Source organism: Hemitrygon akajei, chromosome 28 (genome assembly GCF_048418815.1).
Source record: "Hemitrygon akajei chromosome 28, sHemAka1.3, whole genome shotgun sequence".
Classification (NCBI taxonomy): domain Eukaryota; kingdom Metazoa; phylum Chordata; class Chondrichthyes; order Myliobatiformes; family Dasyatidae; genus Hemitrygon; species Hemitrygon akajei.
In genome coordinates, this window is record NC_133151.1 from 25,400 (window position 1) to 37,533 (window position 12,134).

Below are 12,134 nucleotides of genomic sequence, written 5' to 3' on the forward strand. Positions count from 1 at the left end.
ACAGCTACCAGTTTTGTGTTGAAGAGATTGCAACTCTTTTACAGGAAGACTGTGAGTGTGAATTAATACAAGACGCAACTGGTCCGTACCAACCAAGATTCCCAGCTAAGATAATTGTCACATTTGTCCTTTGAACCTTTCCAATCCATGTATCTGTCCAATTGTCTTTTAAATATTGTTATTGAGCTTACTGTCAGGAAGGAGGTACAGAACCCTTTGTACTGATGCACACACTTAACTATTAAGAAACAGCTTCTTTCCCTCTGCTATCTGATTTCCAAATGGACATTGAACCCATGAACACTACCTCACTAGTAGTGTTTTTGCAGTACTTATTTTAACTTAACTGTTTACTAGACATGTATAAACTAAATGTAACTCAGTTTTTTTTCTGGATTTATTTATCATGTATTTCATTGTACTGTTGCCATAAAGTTAACACATTTCATGACATATACTGGTGATATTAAACCTGATTCTGATTCTCAACCACTTCCTTTGGCAGTTCATCCCACATACATACCATCTTTCGTGTGCAAAGCATTGCTTCTTATTCAGTCATCTCCTCTCATCTTAAACCTATGGTCTCTGCTTCTTAATTTCCCTACTCGTTAGCATAACACTAATACAGTGACAGTGGCCCAGGTTCAAATCCGCTGCTGTCTGTAAGTAGTTTGTCCCTTTTCCCCGTGACTGTGTGGGTGTCCTCTGGGTGGACTGGATTCCTCCCACATTCCAAAGGCATTTGGGTTAGTTGTCATGGTCTGGTCCATGTTCTGGTTCACAGTCTGGTCCGTGAACTCCAGACTCCGGGTCTTCTGGCTGTCCCTTGTTTCATTTGGGCTTAATCATTGGCACCTGATTCTCGTCTTGGGGCCAGGAATATAAGTGGCCCTGAGTAGGTGCTGGTTTGTCTTGTCAGTATCCTGTCCTCACTTCTGTGGGGTAAGTCAGGCCGTCTTTGCTGTTACCCTGTGGTTGGATCTGTCCCTCCCTGTCCTTGCCTCTGTTGGGTAAGCCAGGGTGTCTTTGCCGTTACCCTGAGGCTGGACTGTTCTCCTCCCTTCCCCTTCTTTCAGCAACCTACGCCTGAAGCCTTGCCTGCAACCTCGCCTGTATCGCAATCAAGTTTAGTCACTGGAGTGAGACCGGAGCCTTACCACGCCAACAGAAGGAACTATCTGTCATTGAGCTTGAACTGTCCTTTGTGTCCCCATGTTTAGTGTCCATGTATGAGTCCTGGCCCTATGTCCTGCTCCCAAGGAGGGGTCCCAGTGTTCAGTGTTCCTCTGCTCGAGTCCAAGGCTCAGTAGGTAGGCTGTTTGCTGCTACTCAAATGGACTGTCATTGTTTTGTCGTCTCATATCCAGCAACGTAGGCAGGCCATTTTCTGCTACTCGAATGGACTGTCGTTGTTTGTTGTTCCGTGTCCAAGGCTCCGAGGAGGTTCTAGTCTGTGTCCTAGTCCAAGTCCTAACCCCATCCCTGTATCCTAGTCTTGTCCAGCGTTGTTTCTCCCCCACTTCCCTTGCTTTCTGACACACCAGGTCCCACTTTCCCTAGTACTTCAGTGTCTGTCTCTTGCATTTGGGTCCGTTCCCAATGCCCACCTTATGACATTAGTAGGTTACTTGGTCAATGGATGTAATTGGGAGGCGCAGGCTCATTGGTTCTGAAGGGCTTATTATCATGCTGTATCTCTAAAAGAAAAATGAAAACATTCTACAGTGTTTTGCAGGATGGCAAAGAAACCAAAACTGACAGTGAGTGAGCCAAAGAGGAAGAGTAGACTGATGATTTTTAAGTACAGGCAGTCCCTGAGTTACGAACGTCTGACTTACAGACAACTCATGCTTACGAACCGAGGAAGGAGAACGCCGTCCGCCATTTTAAGTTGTTGCCGTTATCACTGTGTTGAGTGTTTAACTTTGTATTTGGCTTAAATTTTTCTTAGTAAGATTCACCCTGACCCTGCCCCCCGTTCCAGTCGGCTGGTGGTGCAGTCAGATCAGCACCGGGCTAGAGAATGGAGGTTCCCGAGTTCGATTTAGTGACAGACCGGTCCCGTGCCGGGTTGATTATCGATTCAGTGACTCCTGTACCATCCGTGCCGGGTTGATGTCGAGCTCGCAACTCAACCTCATAAAAAAAAACACTGCCACCTCCAGTTTAAATTCCCACGTGGAATATTGTGGAGGATCAATTACCCTAACCCAGCACAGCCCCCACTTGTCCCATTTAACCTGTCTCAGTGCGGTACAGTTTAGCACCCGGGGAATCAGTGCTGTGGTCCTTAGGACCCAGCGGACCTTGGGAGCCGGCGCAGGTCGGGAGTGTTTCTGCTCCATTGGTGGGAAGCGATCGCGATTGAAAATAAAATGGAAATAATAAAGCGTTTGGAAAGAGGTGAAATGCCATTGGTCATTGGAAAAGCGTTAGGCTACAGTCGGTCAACGATCGGAACAATTTTAAAGGATAACGGATAAAGTGAGAATAATGGAGCATGTGAAACGCCCTGCCCGGATGAAAGCTACAATTATTACTAAGCAACGCAGTGGTTTAATTATTGGAATACATACATTTCTTAAGTGTTTTATATGCATAGAAAGGTAAAATATATACTATACACCAAGACAAACATTTGACTAACTGAGGCTAAATAATACCGGATGTACTTGTTCCGACTTGCGTACAATTCCGACTTAAAGATGGACTCAGGAACGGAACTCGTACATAACCCGGGGACTGCCTGTATGAGAGAGAGAGTATTAGATTTGGAAGAGTGTGGAACTGTCAGAGTGCGAGGATGAATTTACAGTAGCCCGAGGGCAGGTAAGCTGCTGGAAGATTATCAAGAGGATATTTGTAAATTCAAAGTGTAATTATCCCTCAAGTTAGCATTGGTCAGTGTTCAGGCACGGGAATGGGGCAGTGTGTCAATCACTGACGTGTGTCTGTTGACTGTCTCAGACAGGTGTTCCCTCAGGGGCTGCCAAGTGACTTCACCTTCCTTGCAACTCTGCTGTTGAAGAAGAAGACATTGAAGAAGAAATGGGACCTGGTCAAAATCACAGACCAGTTGGGCCTGACACAGGTAACATAATGCTGCTGTCATCCTTCTAATGGTACAGGAGCTTTGTCTCCTCAGAGAGACCCTGCAGAGCTGGGCTGAATTACAGAGAGCTGGGGAAGTTGGGAGCAGGGTTGACTGCTATTGAGCTCCACAAACACACTGAGACTTGTAAACTTTAGCAACTGCACTGGTAAATTATACAGGTAGTCCCTGAGTTACGAACGTCCAACTTATGGACAACTCGTACTTACGAACCGAGGAAGGAGAACGCCGTCTGCCATTTCAAGTCAGATCGTGACGCCACCCGCCATTTTAAGTCATTGCCATTGACACTGCGTTGAGTGTTTAACTTTGTATTTGGCTTAAATTTTTCTTAGTAAGATTCACCCTGACCCCCCCCCCCCCCCCCCCCCATTCCGGTCCGCTGGTGGCGCAGTGAGATCAGCACCGACCGGGCTGGAGAATGGAGGTTTCCGAGTTAGATCCAGAGAGAGACCGCTCCCGTGCTGAGTTGATGTCGATCCAGTGACTCCCGTACCATCTGTGCTGGGTTGATGTCGAGCTTGCATCTCGACCTCGTAAAAAAAAAACACTCCCACCTCCAGTTTAAATTCCCACGCGGAATATTGTGGATGATCAAATACCCAAACCCAGCACAGCCCCCAGTTGTCCCATTTAGCCTGTTTCAGTGCGGTGGTCCTTAGGACCCAGCAGACCTCGGGAGCCAGCGAAGCTCGGGACCTGCCGCCCGCAGTATTTCTGTTCCATTGACGGGAAGCAATTGCGATTGAAAATAAAGTGGAAATAATAAAGCGTTTGGAAAGAGGTGCAACGCCATCGGTCATTAGAAAAGCTTTAGGCTACAGTCGGTCAACAATCGGAACTCGTACGTAACCCAGGGTCTGCCTGTATGTCTCATTAAATTCAGACTTGGAGCTGCTGGGAGCCAGAGCAAAGACTGAGGGTTAGAAAAGGTCCACAGGACACTGTGCCAGGGCTGGGAGATCATCATCCTGGAAAATTGGGATGTGGAGGTACCCTGATGGAGGAAGCTGGCCAATTGTTATCCTAGGGTCTGAGGACCTGCAACAAGTAATTAGGTGTCTATTTCTGCTCAGTGCCTTCTCTTTCATCAGCCTGCACTGAGATATGGCATATTCTTCCCATGTCCTGGACAATGCTTAAACCAGTTTGTATGTCCCTGTGTTCTGTCAGCATTGTAGACAAAGAATGGTCAAGTTATGATTGCTGACTACAGGAGGCTATGCACAATTTGGGGTGCCTTTACCACACCTCCAGAGTCTTTCACTGGCACTGATATGTCAGATCTAGGACCCGGAATCCTGGGATGCAGAGCAGAATAGGCAGCTTCCAAGGAAAGAATGTTTCAGACAGTCATGGAAACAGGCCATGGAGTTGATAATGTCCAATAACTATCCAGAGGACATTCTGATGGAAACCTTCCACAGATGCTGTCTAATCAGTTGGGTATCTTCACCACTTTGATGCTGTGCCGATGCTCCTCTGTACTGTATGCCTGTTTCATGAGGAGAGGACTGTCAAGTTCAACAGCGAATACCTTTTGGTTAGACCACCACACATTTCTACTCCTTCCATCTCCTGCCCCTCCAGTCTGTCCATGTGTCCCTACCCTCTCCCCGAAGCAATGTCTGGAGTAACAAGTATACAACCAAAATTCTGAACAATTGTTCTGAACGATTGAGAGATTCACAGACGGACCCGAGCTCCACTTGGAAGCCACCATTTATTGCCTGCCTCAAGAAGATGGGAGCGAACTGCCATCTTGAACCTCTGCAGTTCCTGGCGGTGGAAAAGAGGATGGACTGTGTAGGTGCATGATGTCAGCCAGTAGAGCGCCAAAGGTTTAAAAAGGAGAGGAATTTTCAATGGTCTTTTTAAAATCGGAGCAAGAGGCTGAGAGTGAAGGAGTAAGGAATCTCGGCGAGAAGCCCTTTTTTTTACACTGCTCGAGGAAAAGAGGCTGGACTGCACAGGCGTGTGACATCAGCCAGTAGAGCACCAAAGGTTTAAAAAGGCGACCACCATATCCAGCGGGCAGCTTTGAGAGCGGGCAGCAGAGTGAGAGGGAGCAGAGTGGGATGGCTTAGGCTCAACAGGCTTTGGCATAAACAGGCAGAGGCAAGGGTAGGTTCCAGTAAGTTTTGTTTTGTTTAGAGTAGAGAGAATGCCAGGCAGGATGTTGGAAAGCTCCTCTTGCAGGATGTGGGAAGTCGGGGAGACCTCCAGTGTCCCTGACAACGACACCTGCAAGAAGTGCATCCAGCTGCAGCTCCTAACAAACCGTGTTAGGAAACTGGAACAGGAGCTGGATGACCTCCGGATCATTCGGGAGAATGAGGAGTTTATAGATAGTAGTTTCAGGGAGGTAGCTACACCAAAGGAGCAGGGCACAGGTAATTGGGTTACCGTCAAGCAAGGGCAGAGGAAAGGGTAGGCAGAGCAGGGCTCCCCTGTGACCATTCCCCTCAACAACAAGTATACCGATTTGGATACTGTTGGGGAGGATGACTGACCTGGGACAAGCTGCGGCAGCTGGATCTCTGGCACTGAGTCTGGTTCTGCAGTGCAGAAGGGAGGATGGAAGAAGAGGAGAGCAGTAGTGATAGGGGACTCGATAGTTAGAGGTACAGACAGGAGGTTCTGTGGTTGTGACAGAGACTCCCAGATGGTTTGTTGCCTCCTGGGTGCCAGGGTCAGGGATGTCTCTGATCGCTTGCACAGCATTCTGAAGTGGGAGGGTGAGAGTCATGGTACACATTGGTAGGAAGAAAGAGTGAGGAGGTCCTGAAGAGTGAGTATAGAGAGCTTGGTAGGAAGTCAAAAAGCAGGACCTCGAGGGTGGTAATCTCAGGATTGCTACCTGTGCCACATGCCAGTGAGGGTAATAGTATGATGCTCTGGAGGATGAACACGTGGCTAAGGAACTGGTGTAAAGGGCAGGGTTTCAGATTTTTGGATCATTGCGACCTCTTCTAGGGCAGGTGGGACCAGTGCAAGAGAGATGGGTTACACCTGATCTACAGGGGGACTAATATCCTTGCAGGGAGGTTTGCTAGTGCTATTGGGAAGGGTTTAAACTAGATTTTTGCAGGGGGGTGGGAACCAGAGTGACAGAGCAGATAGTGGAGTGGGGGTGAAAATAAATGATGTTAAAAGTTCATTCAAAGTCACAAATAAAAGCTTTGTGCATGGTGGTAATAATCTTCAGAGGTGTGTCTACTTCAATGCGAGGAGTATTGTGGGGAAGGCAGATGAGCTGAGGGCGTGGATTGACACATGAAATTATGACATTATAGACATTAGTGAAACTTGGCTACAGGAAGGGCAGGACTGGCAACTTAATGTTCCAGGATTTAGATGTTTCAGATGTGATGGAGGCAGAGGGATGAAGGGTGGGGGGAGGTGGCACTGCTAGTCCAGGAAAATGTTACAGCAGTGCTCAGGCAGGACAGATTAGAGGGCTTGTCTACTGAGGCCATATGGGTGGAGCTGAGAAACAGGAAAGGTATGACCACATTAATGGGGTTGTATTATAGACCACCCAATAGTCAGCGAGAATTGGAGGAGAAATCTGCAGAGAGATAGCAGACAACTGCAGGAAACATAAAGTTGTGATAGTAGGGCATTTTAATTTTCCACATTGATTGGGACTCCCATACTGTCAAAAGTATAGACAGGTTAGAAATTGTAAAATGTGTTCAGAAAAGTTTTCTAAATCAATATATAGAGGTACCAACTAGAGAGGTTGCAATATTAGATCTCTTATTAGGAAATGAGTTAGGACAGGTGACGGATGTGTATGTGGGGGAACAATTTGGTTCCAGTGATCATAACACCATTAGTTTCAAGTTGATCATAGCTAAAGATAGATCTGGTCCTCGGGTTGAGGTTCTAAACTGAAAAAAAGGCCAAATTTGAAGAAATGAGAAAGGATCTAAAAAGTGTGGATTGGGACAGGTTGTTCTCTGGCAAAGATGTGATTGGTAAGTGGGAGGCTTTCAAAGGAGAAATTTTGAGAGTGCAGAATTTATATGTTCCTGTCAGGATTAAAGGCAAAGTGAATAAGGAAGCTTGGTTCTCGAGGGATATTGGAACTATGATAAAGAAGAAGAGAGAAATGTATAACATGTATAGGCAACAGGGAGTAAATAAGGTACTTGAGGAGTATAAAAAGTGCAAAAAAATACTTAAGAAAGAAATCAGGAAGGCTAAAAGAAGACATGAGGTTGTTTTGGCAGTCAAGGTGAAGGATAATCTTAAGAGCTTCTACAGGTAGATTAAGAGCAAAAGGATAGGAAGGGATAAAATTGGTCCTCTTGAAGATCAGAGTGGTCAGCTATGTATGGAGCCAAAAGAAATGGGGGAGATCTTAAATGGTTTTTTTGCATCTGTATTTACTAAGGAAACTGGCATGGAGTCAATGGAAATAAGACAAACAAGTAGTGAGGTCATGGAACCTATACAGATGAAGAGGAGGAGGTGCTTGCTGCTTTGAGGCAAATCAGAGTAGATAAATCTTCAGGACCTTGAAGGAGACTAGTGTTGAAATTGCAGGGGCCCTGGCAGATATATTTAAAATGTCGATATCTATGTGGCGGAGGATTGGAGGATAGCTCATGTTGTTCTGTTGTTTAAAAAAGGCTCAAAAAATAATCCGGGAAATTATAGGCCAGTAAGTTTGACATCTGTAGTAGGTAAATTATAGGAAGGAGTACCAAGAGATAGAATCTACAAGTATTTGAATGGACAGGGACTTATTAGGGAGAGTGAACATGGCTTTGTGTGTGGTAGGTCATGTTTGACCAATCTATTAGAGTTTTTTTGAGGAGGTTACCAGGAAGGTGGATGAAGCGAAGGCAGTGGATGTTGTCTACATGGACTTCAGTAAGGCCTTTGACAAGGTCCCGCATGGGAGGTTAGTTAGGAAGATTCAGTCACTAGGTATACATGGTGAGGTAGTAAATTGGATTAGGCATTGGCTCAATGGGAGAAGCCAGAGAGTGGTAGTGGAGGATTGCTTCTCTGAGTGGAGGCCTGTGACTAGTGGTGTGCCACAGGGATCAGTGCTGGGTCCATTGTTATTTGTCATCTATATCAATGATCTGGATGATAATGTGGTAAATTGGATCAGCAAATTTGCTGATGATATAAAGATTGGAGGGGTACTGGGTAGTGGATAGTGAGAAAGGTTTTCAAAGCTTGCAGAGGGATTTGGATCAGCTGGAAAATGGGTTGAAAAATGGCAGATGGAGTTTAATGCAGACAAGTGTGAGGTATTGCACTTTGGAAGGACAAACCAAGGTAGAACATACAAGTTAAATGGTAGGACATTGAGGAGTGCAGTAGAACAGAGGGATGTGAGAATACAGATACATAATTCCCTAAAAGTGGCGTCACAGGTAGATAGGGTTGTAAAGAGAGCTTTTTGGTACATTGGCCTTTATAAATCAAAGTATTGAGTATAAGAGTTGGAATGTTACGGTGAGGTTGTATAAGACATTGGTGAGGCCGAATTTGGAGTATTGTGAGCAGCTTTGGTTACCAAATTACAGGAAGGATATTAATAAGGTTGAAAGAGTGCAGAGAAAGTTTACAAGGATGTTGCCGGGACTTGAGAAACCGAGTTACAGAGAAAGGTTGAATAGGTTAGGAATTTATTCCCTGGAGTGTAGATGAATGAGGGGAGATTTGATAGAGGTATATAAAATTATGATGTGTATAGATAGAGTGAGTGAATGCATGCAGGCTCTTTCCACTGAGGCTACCAGAGGACATAGGTTAAGGGTGAAGGGGGAAAAGTTTAAAGGGAACATTTGGGGGGCCTTCTTCACACAGAGAGTGGTGGGAGTGTGGAATGAGCTGCCAGATGAAGTGGTAAATGCGGGCTCACGTTTGACATTTAAGAAAAACTTGGACAGGTGCATGGATGAGAGGGGTTTGGAGGGATATGGACCAGGTGCAGGTCAGTGGGACTAGGCAGAAAAATGGTTTGGCACAGAAGGGCCTGTTTCTGTGCTGTAATGTTCTATGGTTCTATGGAAGTTTTTCCACAGTGAGGTGGGGAAAAGTTCCACTCTTTCAACATAGTGATGGTGAAATTTCCAAATCAGATGGTGCATGAGTTGAAGGAAACTTGGGGGTGGGGGTGTCTGCATGTCCCTGATGCCCTTGTACTGAGGGTTCGGAGAGGAGTCAGGTTAGCAGGTCACTATTGTGCTTGAAGTAGATCAAGCTGCCACACTGGTGTGTCCGTGATTGTGGGGATTCCTGATCGTTGCCATCATATGCTAATTTAAGGAGGTGGAAAACTTTTCTCCATGCTCCTGACTTGAGCTGTGCTGTTGGAGGGATGTCTTTGGAGTATCAGTCGCTCACTGTAGATTTCCAGTCATCGGTCTTAGTGAACTTATAGAATGAGTTGTCTAATTAGTGGTAATGGCCAAAACATTGCTCTATCCATCTACTGTCCTCACTGTCAGAGTAACCAGTCTCCAGTCAGTTCCATTCACTCATGGCTGAAATACAGGATACAGCAAAGACTGTGGGCTTGCACATGACTTGCACTCACAGAAGATAGAAAATACACTCAGCGGCCTCATTACTAGGTACACCTGCTTGGTAATGCAAGAATCTAATCAGCCAATTATGTGGTAGCAACTCAAGTGATAAAAACATACAGATGTGGTCAAGAGGTTCAGTTGTTGTTCAGGCCAAACATCAGAATGGGGAAGAAATGTGATGTAAGTGACTTTGACTGTAGAATGATGAGTTGTATCAGATGTGGTGGTTTGAGTATCTCAGAAACTGCTGATCTCCTGGGATTTACACACACACCACAGTCTATAGTTTACAAAGAATGGTGCAAAAAAAACATCCAGTGAGTGGCATTTCTGGTGGCAATAATGCCTTGTTAATGAGAGAGGTCAGAGGAGACTGGCCAGACTGGTTCAAGCTGACAAGAAGATGGTGGTAGGTCAAATAACCATGCATCACAACAGTGGTCTGCAAAAGAGCATCTCTGAATGAACAACAAGTTGAACCTTGAAGTGGATGGGCCAAAGCAGCAGTAGACCATGAACATATTGTACACCCAGTGGCCAGTTTCTTAGGTTCAGGAGGTACCTAATAGAATGGTCACTGAGTGTAGAAGAGTACAGCCCCTGCAGTTCCTGATGTTGAGACAACCTTTTAACCTACTCAAAGTCCATCTAACCTTTCCTTCCCATGTAGCCCTCCATGACTAATGCAAAGGAGCATCTTACTGTTAGATGTCCCTGATGTATCACTCTAAGCGTATTTGCATAGAGCGTAGGGATTCCTTCCTACAGTGAAACAAGGTCTTGGTGGTGAGAACACACTTAGAGAAAGGATGGAGGGAGTGCCATGAAGGTTCAACAGACTGGTCTCTGAGGAGAGTAGCACTTCCTCATTTGGAGAGGTCAAGCTGACTTGCCCTGTATTCACCCGTGATTGAGGGTTGTTCGAACAAGAGCTTACAAAATTCTAACATGGCTTGACAGACTCTACTTGGAAGGCTGGAGTGTTTGCAATGAAGGGTGTCCATTTGAGGACATAGAAAGAGATTCAAGACTGGCATGAGGAGAACTTTGTTCACTCAGATGTGATAGACCCTAGAAATCCACTTCCACAAAGATCTGTAGACAACACCCCGTCCATCTTTGATGCCACTTTCAATGAGTTGTGCCTCTATACTATTACACCCCTGAGTGCCCAGCCATTCAAGGTATAAGCTCTGCTGTTTTGAATTTCCATATGTGGATCTATGGCAGATGGGGCACTGAGGAATATGTAATTTTTGCATTAGCTGTGTCACCAGGTGCCCACATGCCCACTGGCATGTCCTGGTAGTGATGGGCACGTGGTGCTGGTGTGTTGGAGGTCTTGTACGAAACTAGTAGAGAGTAAATAGGGATAGCAGAATTTCCTACCCAAAACCATGACGTATCATGAAGTCTGCAGTCTCTTGTGAGGACTCCTATAGCTTCTCCCTCCCAAATGTACATTACTGTGTGCTACACCTGTCCCTACACCTCCTCTCTTACCACCATTCAGGGCCCCAAACAGTCCTTCCAGGTGAGGCAACACTTCACTTGTGAGTCTGTTGGGGTCATCTATTGTATCCCGTGCTCCCGGTGCGGCCTCCTCTACATCGGTGAGACCCGACACAGATTGGGGGACCGCTTCGTCGAGCACCTACGAAGTGTCCGCCACAACAGACAGGATCTCCCGGTTGCCACTCACTTCAACTCTCCTTCACATTCCCATTCGGATATGTCCATACATGGCCTCCTCTATTGCCATGATGAGGCCAAACTTCGGTTGGAGGAACAACATCTCATATACCGTCTGGGTAGTCTCCAGCCCCTTGGTATGAACATCGAATTCTCCAACTTCCAGTAATTCCTTCCCTCTCCCTTCCCCCATCCCACCTTCACTCTGTCTCCTCTTCTAGCTGCCTGTCACCTCTCATGACTCTGCCTTCTTCTACTACCCATAGTGCTTTCCCTTTAGATTCCTTCTTCACCTCTCCTGCCTATCCCTCCTGCTTCCCCTCCCCCACCCCTTGATCTTTCCTCTGATTGGTTTTCCACCCTCCTCCCACCTTCTTTATAGGGCCCCTGCCCCGCACTTCTTTAGTCCTGATGAAGGGTCTGGACCCAAAGCTTTGACTGCTCCTTTCAGATGCTGCCCGACCTGCTGAGTTCATCCAGCTTGTTTGTACATCTTGATTTGACCACAGCATCTACAGTGTACTTTGTGTGTACATTACTGTGTTCCTGGCCCCTCTTGGACCTCCTGGGAATCCTGCTGGAGCATTTGGGATGTGGGTGAGGAGATACGATTCTGTACCAACAGCCACACCAGGGTGTCACCTGAACAGCTTTGAATGTCCCCAGATGTTGGAGGCAAGAAATTCCTTAGCAGGGCTTTGTCCTGTCAGAATCTTGAGCCATAACATTTAATTTTTACACACTGAGTGACTTGTTGGCTGTTCTAA

The 12,134-nt window shown here is 46.1% G+C and overlaps 1 protein-coding gene across 6 annotated transcripts in view; it reads left to right on the forward strand.

Moving 5' to 3' along the window:
- The window catches only part of LOC140717613 (uncharacterized), a 344,930-nt gene that overhangs the window by 24,047 nt on the left and 308,749 nt on the right, over positions 1-12,134 (forward strand). For all 6 annotated transcript variants that reach the window (XM_073031183.1, XM_073031184.1, XM_073031186.1 and 3 more), the window contains exon 2: positions 2,971-3,094. In XM_073031183.1, coding sequence (XP_072887284.1) covers positions 2,971-3,094 — 124 coding nt within the window. The remainder of the gene's footprint in view (positions 1-2,970; positions 3,095-12,134) is intronic.